Here is a 16,544-nt window from a genome sequence, read left to right as displayed (position 1 = left end):
TGAAGATTCACTGAGGGCAGGAGCGTGTCTCGTTCCCAGCAGTGCATGGAGCACCTGAAACCTGGGGCCGCGAAAGGACGCAATGAACCAAGTAGATGCGATCGAATAGAATTTCCATCAAAATCCACCAACAGGACTCTCTCGGCCAAGTCATCCCCGGGAGTCGGGATTCCCTGGGAGCGGAGCTCCGAACTTTTTCCGGCGCCGGCGAGCCGGCACTTGCAAGATGCCCAGACTCACGCTCGGCCCGGCCCCAGATTCCCAGATCCCCACGCCTGGGGCCACAGCCACTGAAATGCTTCCTAGGCGGCTCCATTGCCATCTCCTTAACAACGGTCTTTTGCTTCCGGGTCCTTCCTCGTCTTCCCCACCTTAGCATCTGGCACCACCGTCCAACCAGAGGTCCAAGCCAAAAACCAGGCAGTTGCCCTAGACAGCGCTCTTCTGCAGCCCCCCACATCCACCTCAGCGCCCCCCGCCCAGTTCTCCCCAGGATCCCGAATCTCACCCTCTACGACCGCCTCTGGCCTGGACCACCGCCGCAGGTGCCCCCCCACCAACGCCCGCAGCCAGGGCGGTCCGTGCTGCCACCCCTGCTGATCCGCTCTACTCAGGTCTCAGGCTAAATGTCACCTCCTCAGAGAGCAGGTTTCCCTGTCACCGGATCTAAAATAGTTCGCACTGCCAAACCCCGGCCGGCCCCGTACGTCTCTCCCCGAGATCGGCAGCAGCTGCTGCTTCCTCCTCTGCGCCGCGACTCTAGCTCCCCCGCGCAAGCGGACCCTGAGGGGGCCTGGAGGGCTGGCCTTGCCCCCGCGCGGCGGCGCCTGAACGCAGCAGGCCCCCCGGAACGGCTGTGGAACAAACCATCGAGCACTAGGACGTCCCCCGGACCCCCACCCGAACCGCGGTCTCCATGGGGCGCCCCGCAGGCCCTCCACAAGAGTGGGCCTCGGGCACCAGCTTCCCGCGCACGCGCCTCGACTCGGGGCAGCCGCTTCCTGCCCCCGACCTTCACCCGCGAGGTGGGGCCGGTGGGGTCGGGGCCCGCCTGGGGTTTCCACAGCGAGGGGCCTCCACCGCCTGCCCACCGGCACCCGTGTCCCCAAGCCGCGCCCCAGCACCTGAAGCCAGACAGGCCTGTCAGCCCAAGGTCGGTGAGGCCAGGGTGGGAATCCGGGCCATCTCACTTCCTCTCCGCTTCTCCTCAACCACCTTCTCGATGCCAAATCTGGCTTCGCGCCCTCCAGGCCCCGCCCCCTGCACCTCGCACCCTCCCGGCCCCGCCCTTCATCGCGTTGCTTGCGCCGGTTGGCGGGAAAGTCGGGAGCTCCTGCGCAGGCGCACCCCGGCTCCTGGGGGAATTCTGGTCAGCGACCCTTGACCTCAGGGATCACTGTGTGCTTGATTGGCTGCTCTGTCCCGAACAGCTGCCCTCCGCCTGCGGTTGCAGGCAGCTCCTGGCTGCTGGGGCCTCTGTCAAGGTTCTGAAAATCCTGATACTGCAATAACCCTCAGGGACTCCACCTCTCTTTTTACAGATGCAGAAACGTGAGCCCAGAGAGGGAAGAGACTTACATTCCACGAGTTAATGGCAGTTAAGACCAGAACCTGGATCGTGTAACTTTCAGCACAGCGCTTTTGCGGCCACAGAGCTAAATTTAAGGAAGGAGCAGATAAAAGAGGCCAGAACCAGGCGTGCTTCTGATGCTCCCTGACCTATCGTGCCAGGCAATAGGCAGAATTGATTGTGTTTTTCTAAACCTGGGCCTTTCGCTGTCACCTGAGCCATGGCTACCCTCCGCGATGGGCCACTCCACGTGCCCCTCCTTCTGGGTGGTTCTCCTGCCTCCTCACCTCCCTACCCCAAGGCTTCCTGTGCCTTCCTGCCTAACTGCGCTGCCTCCAAGTGCACCCCGCACCTCCTTTAGGCCCTTCCTAACGCATTCTCACCTGCTGTCCATTCTGTCATTTCATGAAGCTAGCAAGCCTGGGACCCCTTAACAGCTGGCTGATGCCAAAGGGGAAGATGATGCAGCTGGCACCATGGGGCAGTCAGGGAGCCCCTGTCAGTCTGCCCATCCTGACTCCCCTGCAAAGGAGCCGGTTCAGAGGAAGGTCTGTTGGAGACAGCACTAAACACAGACCTGGAGATTTTTAATGCACATACAGGGTTTGCACAGGCTAGAAGGGGGCCTGGGAGAGCCCCAACAGGAGTGTGTCTTCATCAGGCATCACCTGGCTGCTGCGATGGGTCCGCCTCTGTGCATGGAGAATTACAGCATCCACATCTGCCTGTGGAGCTGGGCCTCCTGCTGCCAGGGCTATCTGGCCTGAGTTGGTGCAGAGGAGCGCCCTCTGCAGGCTGGGGCATCTGCTTTTGGGCCCTCTCAAAAGGCCGTGGACATCTGGAAGGAGAGGTTTGGATTCAGAGGTTCTGGTGCCGGTTCTGGCCAGGGCCCTCCCCAGTGCTTCTCCTTCCTTCCACCCATCTCTGGACCCCCCAAGCAGCTGTGACCGCTCACAGATCCCAGGGCTCACCTAGTAGAGCACGTCCTCAAAATCCAGCTGCAGGTAGCGGAGCAGGCACGGTGGCAGGGGGAGGCGGAGCAGTGCATGGGGCAGGCTGCCTTCCAGGTGGGAGCGGAGTGCACAGCGGCTCAGATGCTGCAGCGACCTGGGTTGCCTCACCAAGGCAAAGAGGGAGGAGTAGAAACGCTGATGTTTCTGGGGACAGAACAAGGGGCTCAGTGATGGGCCGCCTTGGATAGGTGGCACCGGCTCCTCCTTACAGGGTAGGCTGGTGAGGGATGGGACATCTACCAGAACCTCTTAGAAACAATGAATGTTTGGGGGTTCACTCCGAAAGTTCTCTTTCTGGGACGTAAGTTCGTCTTTGGGTACTTTCTGTGGGGGGGCTGCAGTTTAGGGGCCAGGCTGAGAGGCTCTATGTTCAGCGTCCTGGAATCTGACCTGCAGAGTTTCAGGAGACACCAGGCCCACAGCCTCCTCCGGAAGCTGCACGGTGCTGTAGGTGTTCATCAGAACCTCGATGGCCCGAGGGCACGTGCTCCAGCGCTCCAGCACCTGCAGGAGGCAGAGACGGGTAGAGTATCCAGTCAGTCCACACGGAGCGACCAGACAGCTACAGAATAGTTGTTGTGGGTTGAACTTTGTTCCCCAAAAGATACATTGAAGACCTCACCCCCTGCACCTATGAATGGGACCTTATTTGGAAATAGGGCCTTTACAAATGTAATCATGTTAAAATGAGGTCATTAGGGTGGGCCTCATTCAATATGACTGGTGTTCTTATACAGAGGCACAGACACCTGCAGAGACTAGACGGCCATGTGACAACAAAGACAGACAGTGGAGTGACCCGTGTACAAGCCAAAGGACACTGAGGCTTGTGGGGAACCACTGGAAGCTACAAGAGCGCCACGGAACAGATTCTCCCTCAGAGGCTCCAGAAGAAGCCAGCATTGCCAACCTCTGCATTTCAAACTTCCAGCCTCCATTGCTGTGAGGGATTCCATTTCTTTTGCTTTAAGATACCGAGTGTGTGGTGCTTTGTTTGATCCAGGAAGCACGTACGGCAGCTAACCTTTGTATTGCATAACTCAGGCCAGATACTTTCCCTGTCACTTTACATGTGTGAACTCTTCACTGTCCTCCCTTCAAGGGATGGACTGTTATACTTTTGATTTATTTATTTATTTTGAGACCAAGTCTCGCTCTGTTGCCCAGGCTGGATGGAGTACAGTGGCATGACCTCAGCTCACTGCAGCCTCTGCCTCCCGTGTTCAAATGATTCTCCTGCCTCAGCCTCCTGAGTAACTGGGACTACAGGTGTGCCATCACACCCGACTAATCTTTTGTATCTTTAGTAGAGATGGGGTTTCACTGTGTTAACCAGGATGGTCTTGATCTCCTGCCCTCATGATCTACCCACTTAGCCTCCCAAAATGCTGAGATTACAGGCATGAGCCACCGCGCCCGGCCAGGGTGGACAGTTAATATCCCCGTGTTATTATCCAATTTCTTTCATTACAGCCAAGGGAAACTGAGGCACAGAGAAGTTAATTAACTTGCCCAAGTTGTGGTTCCCACAGTCCAGGCCTGGCAGTGCAGCCCCTTGTCCTTAACCACAGCCCCATCCTACTCTTCTCTCTGCCTCTACAAGGTCCTGGGCTGGGTTTTCTGCTGGCTGGAAGGGAGTCCCCGACCTGTGGCTGGGACTCCTGATCAGATAAAAAGACCACAGAATCCATCCAATGTCACGTGAGGGTAGAGACAGCTACAAGAAGGGGTCAGGGAGTGAGGTGGCTCTGGGTGGTCAAAGAGGGGCTCACAGAGGGAGGACTGGGTTCTGGAGGCAAGGGAACCCTGGAGCCAGGAGTGCACTCAGGCAGAAGGGACAAGGCAGCCAGAGGCTGTTGGACTGCCCGTAGCAGCAGGAGAGGATGTGGTAGGAGCAGGGGTGGGATCTAGCTGGAGCCAGATTTATGCTTTTATTGCTTCATTCAGCAATATTTATTGAAGGCCTACTATGTGCCAAGGACTAGTGGGGAAAATAGTCTTCGTCATCCAAGAGCTTCTATTTCAGAAGGAAACATAGAAAACATGGAAGTCATCACTCTCAGCTCTGCTGCTGCAATGAAAAATAAGCAGGGGCCAGGAGCAGTGGCTCACGCCTGTAATCCCAGCACTTTGGGAGGCTGAGGTGGGCAGATCACTTGAGGTCAAGAGTTTGAAACCAGCCTGGCCAACATGGTGAAACACCATCTCTACTAAAAATACAAAAATTAGCTGGGTGGTAGTGGCATGCACCTGTAATCCCCGCTACTCAGGAGGCTAAGGCAGGAGAATTGCTTGAGCCCGGGAGGCAGAAGTTGCAGTGAGCTGAGATTGCGCCACTGTACTCCAGCCTGGGTGACAGAGTGAAACGCTGATGTGGCGAGCAGGCAAGCCATGCGGCGGAGCAGCCTGTGGACAGTCAGAAAGGTGGCCTGACAGACACCGGCACCATGACGCCTGCCCATGCCTGAACTCGGTGCCTGAAGCAGATTCATGCCTCCTCCGCTGCACTCCACTCTCGCTGCATATCTAGAGGCTGTGGCCACAGAACCTTTGTAAGATCTGAAAACAGCTAAGTTCCATCTTTCAAGCAGTATCTCAACACAACCCACACAGGCCCAGACATACAATTGCATCTAACAGTGGGGGCTTGGCAGCTTCTGCCTGCAAAGAGAGGAGACCCTTCCACTCGTCAGATGAGAGTATCGATGATCAGTGGGAGCAGAAGGCCTGGTCTTCCGGGGTCCCTGGAGGAAGCATTTTACACATCCAGGCCCTCTGCTTCTAGCCCTATATCTGAGCAGTGCTCACCAGCCTGTCCCAGGAGGCCTCTTTTCCTCACTCCTCCTCAGAGCTAGGGAAAAGCAGGCTGGTTCCCTCCGACTCTCCTGCCACTTGCCCCTCAGACCCATCTCTGTCCTTCCAGGCCCATGTTGTTCCCCACCTCTGCACTGGGCTCAAGCAGCCCACCCTTCCTGGAATGCCTGCCTCTTTCTCCTCCCTGCCTCCAAAACTGCCCATCCCACTCCTGCCTCCAGGAAGCCCATGCAGCTACACCAACCTGCTTTGCACTGTCCCACGTCCAGTGATACCCTCATTGGGATGATGCCAATCAGCTTACCAAGTGCTTTCTCATCCATTACATAACGAGAACAACACTAGCTACCAAGTGTTAAGCACCAGGCTTGATGTGTACTAACTCTTCTCACACGAACCCTATGAAGAAGGCATCATGTCATATCCCTATGTTACAGATGAGGAAGCTGAGGCCTAGGGAGATTCAGCAACTTGCCGAAGGTCACACAGGGAGTGTGTCTGGCTCCAGAGCCTGCACGACTGGTCACCACTGACCTCAGAGGTTACTGGGAGGACTGAGGAATTCCTGTAACAGGAAATACAGCCTAGAGCAGTGCCTGGTGTGTAGTCGGGGCTGCGTTTGCTCCGACTGTTCCCCAGTGCTCTCCCACAGCTTTCCACCCTGTTCGGGAGAGGCTGCATCACATGCAGTGAGTTGCCTACAGCCACAAGAAAAAGCATCAAAGTCACATCCAGGATCCAGGTCCCCTGAGTACAAAGTCCAAAGTGGTGGCTCCTAGAGAACCAATGGGGGCTGGCATTTCATCACAGATGGGCAGTGGAGGCTTCTGTGCAGGGAGGACAGAAACCCCTCAGCCAAGGCTGGCAGGGCTGCAGATCATGGAAAGGGACAAATGGGGGTACTTTGCTCTGCCAGCCCCTTTGGTCCCAGAGACAGGCTGAGGGGTGGAGCAGGGCTGTGGGGTCCCAGGAAATCCTTTTGCTGGGCTGGGCCCTCCTCCCGCCCCTGCCTGCTGGGGAAATCATTAGCTGTCAGAGCCGCCATCAGATTACAGGGAATTGCTTGTCTCCTAATTATCTAGTGTTAATAGGAGATTAATTAGTGTTAATTGTTGATTTTCTCGTATTTTCCCAAAGGGGAGACCAATCTGCTGAACTCTCGGGCTGTTTAATTATTTGGTCTTGCTTAGGAATCCAGACAGATGCTTCTAGGTTTGTGAGCAAAGGGGAGAGGCTGGGATAGCAGGGGTGGCCCCAGGACAGGCACGGCTGGGTGGGACAAGACCCTGGGCAGGGCCAGAGGGGACCTGCCTACTCAGAGGGTGGTTTCAGTCTGACCCATCTCCTTTGAGAACGGAGGTCCCCATCCCAGGCCCAGTGCCCTCCGTGACATTATCCACCCACTCCAGACACGACACAGCATGGGGCAAGGCCCCTCCCAGGGCATCAGTAGCACAGGTCTTCAAGTCGAACCCACTTAGGGGAACTTAAGATAAAGTAGAATATAAACTGAAATTGACAGTGAAAGGCTTTTTCACAGGTGCCAGGATAGTGGCACCTGTGAGTCCTGCTAGATTCTCAGAAAGTGGGACCGTGTCCATATGCTGATGTTCAGGGGACTGTGAGCCTCCTGAAACTGGTTCACCCTCTTCCCTTGGGGCGTCTCTCCTGCGTCTGTCACTGAACTGACCCCACTGCTAGTGGGAGCTTCCTCAAATGCTATTTTCACCGGTTTGCTGTGTTGATGGAGACCCCTAAGCAATGCCTGCCACCCACATGAGCCCTGACTCCTTCCGTCTTTTTGGATCCTTTATCATCTGGCCCCACTACTCTCAGTCCACCTTTCTCACCCATGCACAGTATATACTTGCATATATGTGCATGAACACATATGCACACAATGTGTACACACGCACACCATGTGTACACATGCACACACACGCACACCATGTGTACACATGCACACACACATGCACACACACGCACACCATGTGTACACATGCACACACACACACATTTCCCACTGATCTGTCTTCACCTTTACCCCTATTTGGGCTTTGCTTACATGCTGAATGAAAGACAGAAGGAACTATGTGCACAGGTGTTCCAGGCCACATTCCAAAGCAAGCTGGAGCACAGGCCTAGGTCTCCCTGTCCCCTCACCATTGGTGGCCCTCCTGCTGCCTGCAGTCCCCCATACCTTGGGGAGGGCCCCTGGCCAGAAGCGGACGGCGCCGTGGTTGAGCAGAGCCCGAACCACATGCTCAGGGCTCTGGGCCAGGGCTGCAGCTGGGCCCTGCAGAGCACAGTGCAGGGGCGTGTGTCCCCCATAGTCCATGGCATTGGCACTGACGCCGCAGGACAGAAGCAGCTCCACGACAGCTGCATGGCCACGGCGACAGGCCAGGTGCAGGGGTCGCTGCTTGTCCTGGTCAGCAGCATCGGCATCTGCTCCAGCTGAAAGCAGCAGGCTGCACAGCTGCAGGCAGCGGGTGGTGGTGGCCTCTGCATCAGCAGTGGACTGGCAGCGGGCATCACAGGCAGCCAGCAGGGGGGTCCAGCCTTGGGCATCACGGGCATCAGGACATGCCCCCCGTCTTAGAAGCAGGTCTGCCAGCTCCACATGGCCAAGCCGGGCGGCCACATGCAAAGGGGTCTCCTCTTCCTCCTCGGACCGACCATCCACTCTCGCTCCGAACCTGAGGAGCAGCTCCGCACACCTATCGGGGGGAGATGGTGGTGGAGAGGAAAGCTGGCACAGACCCCCGGCAGGAACACTTGGATGGCTCTTGGTTCTGTCTCCCCCTACCCACCCTCCATCCTGCCCATCACTGGTCATCCCGGCACCATTCTGCAAGATCAACAGTGCCCTTTTTTTTTTTTTTGAGACTGAGTCTTGTCCTGTCACCCAGGCTGAAGTGCAGTGTCATGATCTCGGCTTACTGCAACCTCCGCCTCCCAGGTTCAAGCGATTCTCCTGCCTCAGCCTCCTGAGTAGCTGGGATTACAGGCACCTACCACCATGCCTGGCTAATTTTTTGTGTATTTAGTAGAGATGGGTTTTCACCATGTTGGCCAGGCTGGTTTTGAACTCCTGACCTCAAGCGATCCACCCTCCTCGGCCTCCAAAAGTGCTGGGATTTCAGGTATGAGCTACTGCACCCAGCCAACGGTGTCCTTCTTTAAAATCCAAATACTTTTTGTTGGGATAATCCACTAAATCGTCAGTGCAAATAAAAGTCACCAACAGTTATCATATGAGCAATAAGAACAAGTGCCTGCTAAGGGCTTTACGTGTATTCGCTAATTTAATCCTCACTACCTTCCCTTGGTAGGCTCTTACGACTCTCATGTCATAGAGAGGAAACTGAGGTTTAAGGATCTCATGCAAGTTGACACGGCTAGTAGGGGGAGGGTTGCTGTTTGGGTCCAGGGCAGCAGGACTGTTGGGGGCTCTGCATGCTGGGACTGGAGGAGGAAGGCGGCTTGGGGCCCGGCTGTGGGCACACATGGAAATCGGGCAGTGGGACAAAGAACAAGACTGATCGGCCGGGCGAGGTGGCTCATGCCTGTAATCCCAGCACTTTGGGAGGCCGAGGCAGGCGGATCACCTGAGGTCAGGAGTTTGAGACCAGCTTGGCCAAAATGGTGAAACCCCATCTCTACTAAAGATAGAAAAATTAGCCTGGTGTAGTGGTGGATGCCTGTAATCCCAGCCACTTGGGAGGCTGAGGCAGGAGAATCGCTTGAACCTGGGAGGCAGAGGCTTCAGTGAGCCAAGATCATTCCACTACACTCCTCCAGCATGGGCGACAGTGAGACTCCAACTCAAAAAAAAAAAAAAGACCATAATTGGCCAACTGGATTTGCTCCAAGATAGTAAGAAGCGCAGGGAGTCACAGCAATGTGTGTGCCTCACTTCAGGACTAAGGGGACTTGGCCTCTCTGAGCTCCAGTTCCCTCTTGTGTAGAATGGGGATAATTAATAACACCTGGACCTTCTGAGGTGGTTGTGAGCAGCACGTGAGACAATGCCCGGAAACCTGTCATCGTAAGAGCTCAAAATTACGATACTTGGCGGGGGGAGCAGGTGGTATAGAGGGTGATGGATTTGGGGGCTCACTTTATTATCCTGTCTGCCTTTCTATATGCTTCAAAGTCTCCATAATAATTTCAAAATACATTTGTTTACTCAAAAAGGGAGGAAGGATTCTCACTGGGTGTGATCTCAGGGAGGCTGGTGGGATTATGTGGAGTCTCACTATCCAGTGGTAGCCACCAGCCACCTGTGGCTATTGAGTTCTTAAAATGTGGCTAATCCTAACTAAGATGTGCTGTGTTCTATGCATGCCTTTTTTTCCCTTCAGAAACAGAGCCAGCTAGATGCAGTGGAGAATCACTTTAGCCCAGAAGTTTAAGACTTGCCTGGGCAACAAATTGAGACCCGTCTCCACAAAAAATTAGCTGGGCATGATGGTGTGGGCCTGTAGAAGTCTCGACTACTCTGTAGGCTGAAGTGAGAGGATTGCTTGAGCCCAGGAGTTTGAAGCTACAGTGAGCTATGATCGCTCCACTGCACATCCAGACTGGGTGACTGAGAGAGAGACCCTATCTCACTCACTTTTTTTTTTTTTTTTGAAATAGGGTCTCTCTCTGTCATCCAGGCTACAGTACAGTGGTACAATCTCCACTCACTGCAATCTCACAGGCTCAAGTGGTCCTCCCACCTCAGCCTCCTGAGTAGCTAAGATTACAGGCAAGCACCACCATGCCTGAATAATTTTTGTGGGGTTTTTGTTTTTGTTTGTTTGTTCTGAGACAGGATTTCCCTTTTTTGCCCAAGCTGGAGTGCAGTGGCACAATCTCAGCTCACTGCAACCTCAGCCTCCCAGGTTCAAGATATTCTCCTGCCTCAGCCTCCCGAGTAGCTGGGATTACAGGCGCCCGCCACCACATCTGGCTAATTTTTGTATTTTTAGTGGAGACGGGGGTTTTACCACGTTGGCCAGGCTGGTCTTGAACTCCTGACCTCAGGTGATCCACCTGGCTCAGCCTCCCCAAGTGCTGGGATTACAGGTGTGAGCCACTGTGCCCAGTCATTTGCCATTTTTTGATAGGGCTGCTAGAACATTCTAAATTGCATATGTGGCCCAGATTAGGTTTCCAATGGGCCACACTGTAAAGAACACATCTGCAACCATGGTATGATTACGTCTATGGAACCCTCTAGAGGCTGATGAGGTTAACAAGAAGGAGAGGGTCCATGAAAGGAGAACCCCAAGGTCAATCATTCGGCACCTTTCAGAGGCAAGAGGCAAGACCCACAGGTGTGCAGTCAGTAGAGAGAGGGCCTCTGTAGTATGGAGAGTTAGTTCACACAATTGTAATTGGGATCCCATCCTCCCAGGTCCCTTACACATGCATTGCAATTATTTATGTGACTGCAAAGAACTATTCTCTACAATAAATGATACATTGGTACATTTGGGTGTATTAGTTTCTTGGGAGTTTTTAGTTAGTGAGAGTCCCTTTAGCCCATGATCTGAGAGTGCTCTATCAATATGGAGATTCTAGACCTGTCATGGAGAACCAGACTCGGCTCAGAGGAACCCCAGCAGGTCCTCACTGGGCCACCATCCTCTACTCCCTGTCTGGATCAATGGACAGTAAGCTCCCTGAAGGCAGGGCCATGACTTAGTTGCTGTTGTACTTAGTACAGTGCCTGGAACATAGAATAAGCTCAGAAAGTGTTTTAAAAAAACTTTAAGCACCACCACCTCCCATAATGGAGCCAGGCAATTTCCCAATGCAGGCCACGCAACTGCACCCCTGCCACAGCCTCCCTCCACCCCTGGAAGACCAGAAAACTGTCCAAAGTCCAGGCCACTACAAAGTTCATGGGGTTAATGGGTGGATGGCTTGGGAAGTAATTGCACCCTGACCTGAGCCCCAAGCCTGGACTGCTCTACCCCAGATCCCCGACATTTTCCCCCATCCTCCCTGAGAGGACCTCATTGCCTCCCCTCAGAGTGGAACTGGGGTTGGGGTGAGGGGTCACTCACTCAAGGGTGCCAGGTCCCCGGCAGAGATGCAGGGGGTGTTTCCCATCCTGGTCAGCGATGTTGGGGTCAGCTCCTGCCACCAGCAACACATGGACACAGGCAGTGTGGCCTGCAGCACAGGCCTCGTGCAGGGCAGTGCGGCCCCCGGGGGCACTGTCCGGCCTTGCCCGCCGCCTCAGCAGCAGCCGCAGGACTTCAGTGTGGCCACGGCTGGCTGCCACATGCAGTGGGGTGGTCAGCTCCTCTTCATACGTCAGAGACCAGAGTCCTAGGGAGCGGGGGGGTATGGGCCTTAGATCCCCAGGGAAGGCAAAGACCTGCCAGCCAATGGGGTGAGGTGGCCAGAGGCAGGAAGAGGGAGCCCAGAGCTCCATCTGCAGCCTCCCTTCTCTCCCACTGAGACCTCCCAGTGCCCCGGCCCGTACTCAGAGCACGGATGTTGAAGCGGAAATCCCTCCATCGTTCTGGGTCGCTGGTATCAAAGACGGAATCAGGAGCCAGGCCAGTACTGGAGTCTGCAAGGATGTGGGAGACACAGCCCACATCCCCAGCCAGCACTGCCTGCCAGAAGGCAAGGGCAGGTCCCGAGGCCGTGCGGGTGACGATGGGTCCCTGGCCAGACTTGGGGTGCTCCTCAGACCCTCTGCTGGGCTTCTCCACCAGCCTGGCGCAGAGGGGGTGTCTGTCATCAGGGGGCTCTCCCTGCCCCTTGCACTCTTCTGGAGACCAACTCATGAGCATGCAGGCAGGGAGAGGGGAGTAGGAAGGAGAGGTAGATGCCAAAGGTAGAGAGAAGGAGAGCAGGAGGGAAATACAGACAGACGGAGGCAGACGGCCCCTGTGTCCCTCGCTCCAAGCCTGACCTGGCCACGCAGCCAGCAGGAGCTATTCTGGGCTCCGCATGACTGTGTTCCTGGGCCAAGGTTTAGGCTATTGGGCAAGTTTTGAGATTGGGGAGAAACAGCCGGGGCTTCTCCTTTTCCTCAAGCCCTTAAGACCTCTGTGGCAGAGGCGGTCAGCCCAGCCCCCTCGTGCTCAGCACCCCCAGCTGCTCCTCACCCCTCTGGTGGCTGCTCCAGCGAGGCTCTGCACCCCGGCTCTCCAGCAGCAGGTCAGCTGTGCTGTGCGGGGGGAACAGCTCCTGCAATCTTGCCAGGTCTCCGGTGTAGATGGCATTCTGCAGGGCCATGTCTCGGCAGAGCAGTGGTGATGGCTGACGGGTCTCCCAGGCTGGGCGGGAGTGGGGCCCCCAGACCCGGCAGGCAGAGGCAGAGGGGAGGCATCCCAGATGGTGTCCCCAGTGGGGAGAGGAGTTCTTTCCCCAGGGCATGGCTTGTTCTGTGAGAGCCAAAGCAGGGGGACTCCTGGCGATGTGGCTGGTGGACTGGGCAGGTGGGTGCTGGGCCCAAGCTGGGTGGGACCCAGCGTGGGAGGCACAGGGGAACACATCAGGCCAAGCTATAAATAGCCCTGACTGGCCCAGCTGTCAGGCCTGCTGGGGGAATTAGGGAGGGGCAGGAGAACAAGTGAGGGCTGAGCCCTCTGACCCTGACCTTCGCCCCAGGGCTGTATGAACTCCGGGTGGAAAGGGACCACCCGGACCATGTGGTCCATTCCATCATCTCAGCATTAAAGGACAGTGAATTTCCCAAGATCACACAGAGAACTTGTTGCAGAGCCAGAACTGGAACCTGGGACCTCAAGCTTCTCTGTTTCACCAAATCAGCCTCCAGCCGTTTGGGCTCTGATGCCCCGGGAAGGCCTAGGGATGCCAGATAATATTTCCTGCCCTTCCAAATGTCATCTCTTAGCCCTGCACCTTCCCACTCCCAAACCAAAGGAGGAGTTCACAGTAGTGACAGAAATTGCCCCTACTGTGTGAGGCACCCCTCAGGGGGCTCCCGAAGACAGATATGTGCCTGGGAAACAGGGTGCAACCCACGGGCAGCCACAGAAACTCCCCATGCCTGCCCTTGATGCTGACCCCCAATCTCCCTGGATGACGTCTACCTCGGGTGACATCTCTCCTTTGCTGTGGTAACATGGGGTCTCCACTAGAGAGTTAGAAAGGAGAAGTGTTGCTGTCTACTCAGGCACTGACTTTTGTTTGGGGTATGGGTGGATCAAAAGGAAAGAAAGGGAGAAAGACAATGTGAAACCAAGCGCCCAGGCTCAGCCCTGACCCACCACTGCCCACTGTGGGCTTGGGGTGCTCCACGCCCAGTGGTCTTGCCCCTTTGGCTCATGCTGGCTTAAAAATTTTTTTTTCTCTATTATTTATATTTTACTCTGAATACCTTCTGCACAAAAAATTTTTTATAATCAATTGCTTTTTTTTTTTTTTTTTTTTTTTTTTTTTGAGACGGAGTCTCGCTCTTGTTACCCAGGCTGGAGTGCAATGGCGCGATCTCGGCTCACTGCAACCTCCGCCTCCTGGGTTCAGGCAATTCTCCTGCCTCAGCCTCCTGAGTAGCTGGGATTACAGGCACGCGCCACCGTGCCCAGCTAATTTTTTTGTATTAGTAGAGACGGGGTTTCACAATGTTGACCAGGATGGTCTCGATCTCTTGACCTCGTGATCCACCCGCCTCGGCCTCCCAAAGTGCTGGGATTACAGGCTTGAGCCACCGCGCCCGGCCTATAATCAATTGCTTTTTTAAGTTTCACTTTTTTCAATGTGAACAAAAAATTTTTAATACTGATTTTTCCATGTTTTAAACTTTCAGTCTTTTCAACACAAGAAAATAGCACGCACATTTAAGTGTTTTTTTTTTAATAAAACACAATCTTAAAAAAGTTAACGATGACTGGTCTTGGTGGTTCCTAGTAATAAGTCCTGTCTTATTTTTTCACACAGTATAAATTATATTCTTATGCAGAATTGCATTAAAATCCAGTAGTTCTTAATGTTACCAAATAACCATATAACTCCCAAATGCAACAAAGGTGAACAATCTTCAAAGTGCACTTTCACCTCAATGAAGCTGAAGCTGCTTTCCACTTCGATGTGAAGTGGATTGTTGGAGTTTCATTAGTGGTTTCATTATGTGGCTTTTTAAAAGAAAAAACACTTTTGATTTCTTCCACAGTTCAGTTCTCAGACGAGACTTTTTTGTTGTAAATCATATAGTTCAGGGATCTTTTGAAAAACCAAATGCTCTTTAGTAGATGAAATCTCTCAATGTAACTGCAATACATAAGCATCGACATCCTTAGCTATATTACCAGTATATCCTGGAACCAAAGTAAGATGGTTTTCCTGTTCCCATAATCCACTTAATTGTTGTTTTAAAATCTGAATATTTCCATCATTTATAATTTCTGTTTTGGATGATAGGTCTGACCACCACCTTTTAATGACTGCTTGAAGCCAGTTTAAACCAACTATAACACATTCTTCAAATTTGCTTTTAAGTAGCGACTTATTAGAGGCAACAAGTCTACACAGCAGCCAAGTGAGATATATTGTTTTTTTTTCCTGTAAACTATTGGTGAGCACAGGAAGGCAATCTACCACAACGCCAAGATCTTCTATCCTGAGAGTATAAAAAGAACAGCGTTGCCTCAGAGAGATGATTTCCTTATTTACTTTCATGTTATGATTATTCACACTGCTTTTGAGAAATTCACTCATTTAAAAATTTCAGTATCTACAATGAGTCAGGTCTCAATAAATAAGCTACAAGTTCACTTATACTTCTCTTTCTCCAGAAAGTTAAAGCTACATTCAATCTCAAATTCCTGCTGAACAAAACTTGGGCCATTGTTTCATGGTCCTGAGAAACCTCAGAAAAAACCCATTATATTTTGATGATGGGCTCTCTGTCTGTGAAGAACCAGAATCACCGGAGTTAATCAAATATGTTCGACTATCACGGTGTAATTTTTCAGGCAGGTGGCCTGCACAAGCCAGTTCATTTTCTTTATTTGCCATGTCACAGCCCCCACTTCCAGGGGACTGTTTTTTTCTGTAACAAGGACTTGGAAAGGGATGATGAACTTTCTTTCTGCGATAGATCACTTTATGAAGTTTATCTGGGCTTTTAACTGTTTGTCCAACTGTTCTATTTACGTAAGCAGCCAACTGTTTTGGAGATTTCTTAACCTCCTTCATGTTCTTATTAGTGAAATTAGAGATCTTTTTTCTAGGAAGATCAATGAAATGATCCTCAATCTTATTACAAAAGTTCCGTTTTTTAACATTGTGAGTTTCCGATGCCATAATCTCTTAAGTACCTCACTCCTGTTCAGGCTCTTAAACTTCCCAACCTTTCCTGCTGTGAAATTCTCACCATCATCCCATAGTTTCGGCACCTCATGGTACCACGGTGCCTCAGACCACCCCGGGCACTGAACATCCGCGCTCGGCAGCCTAGAGTGTCCCTCGGCTTCTGGGCCGAGTCCCACTCAGGGCCATTCAAACGCGGCCACGTGCGTGGCCCTTAAGTTTCATTTTTAATTGACCAATAATTGTATATATTTATGGGATATATTTTGATATGTGTATATAATGTATAATCATATCAGGGTAATTAGCACACTTATCGAATGATATTTACTATTTCTTTGTGGTGAAAACATTTAAAATCCTCTCTTAAAGCCTGGGCATGGTGGCTCACACCTGTAATCCCAGCACTTTGGGTGGCCAAGGAGGGTGGATCACGAGGCCAGGAGTTCAAGACCAGCCTGACCAACATGGTGAAACCCCATCTCTACTAAAAATATAAAAATTAGCCAGGCACAGTGGTGGGCACCTGTAATCCCAGCTACTCGGGAGGCTGAGGGAAGAGAATCACTTGAACCTGGGAGGCAGAGGTTGCAGTAAGCCAAGATCGCTCCACTGCATTCCAGCCTGGGCAACAGAGCAAGACTCTGTCTCAATCAATCAATCAATCAATAAAATCCTTTTTTAGCTACTTTGAAATATACATCATTATTCACTATAGTCACCTTGCTGTGCAATAGAACAGCTGAACTTATCCTATCTACCTGTAACATTGTACCCACCGACCAATGTCTCTCCTTTCCCTGTCCCCTGCCCCTGAGCCCCCAGCCTCTGGGAATCACCATTCTACTCTTTACTTC

The 16,544-nt window shown here is 52.9% G+C and overlaps 1 protein-coding gene and 1 pseudogene across 2 annotated transcripts; both read right to left on the bottom strand.

Annotated features, from left to right (window-relative positions):
• Positions 1-2,140: 2,140 nt before the first annotated feature.
• Positions 2,141-12,859, bottom strand: ASB10 (ankyrin repeat and SOCS box containing 10). Of its 2 annotated transcripts, none has more exons than XM_021665262.2 (6): positions 12,519-12,859; positions 11,460-11,727; positions 7,598-8,117; positions 2,974-3,087; positions 2,542-2,727; positions 2,141-2,408 (listed from the first exon to the last, which is right to left on the bottom strand). In XM_021665262.2, exons 1-5 carry the CDS (start codon positions 12,787-12,789, stop codon positions 2,542-2,544), a joined length of 1,359 nt encoding a protein of 452 aa, XP_021520937.2. In that variant the 5' UTR covers positions 12,790-12,859; the 3' UTR covers positions 2,141-2,408. The 2 variants fall into 2 exon arrangements, with proteins under 2 accessions (XP_021520937.2, XP_021520936.2); XM_021665261.2 differs by lacking the exon at positions 12,519-12,859 and adding an exon at positions 11,885-12,319.
• A 1,385-nt stretch (positions 12,860-14,244) lies between these two features.
• LOC105711327 (KATNB1-like protein 1) lies at positions 14,245-15,691 on the bottom strand (annotated as a pseudogene).
• Positions 15,692-16,544: the final 853 nt, after the last annotated feature.

Source organism: Aotus nancymaae, unplaced genomic scaffold, assembly GCF_030222135.1.
Source record: "Aotus nancymaae isolate 86718 unplaced genomic scaffold, 86718_ANA_hifiasm-v0.15.2.pri h1tg000002l, whole genome shotgun sequence".
In the NCBI taxonomy this organism is placed as follows: domain Eukaryota; kingdom Metazoa; phylum Chordata; class Mammalia; order Primates; family Aotidae; genus Aotus; species Aotus nancymaae.
This window is presented reverse-complemented; position numbering and strand designations above follow the sequence as displayed.

Bases quoted from the DNA above. Each gene is read 5' to 3' on its own strand.
- ASB10 (XM_021665261.2), bottom strand. From the start codon at position 12,200: ATGCTCATGAGTTGGTCTCCAGAAGAGTGCAAGGGGCAGGGAGAGCCC. The intron at 11,728-11,884 runs GTACGGGCCGGG...CCCGCTCCCTAG, and splicing joins CTTCAACATCCGTGCTCTGA to GACTCTGGTCTCTGACGTAT. The intron at 2,728-2,973 runs GTCAGATTCCAG...TTCTGTCCCCAG, and splicing joins TGTCTCCTGAAACTCTGCAG to AAACATCAGCGTTTCTACTC.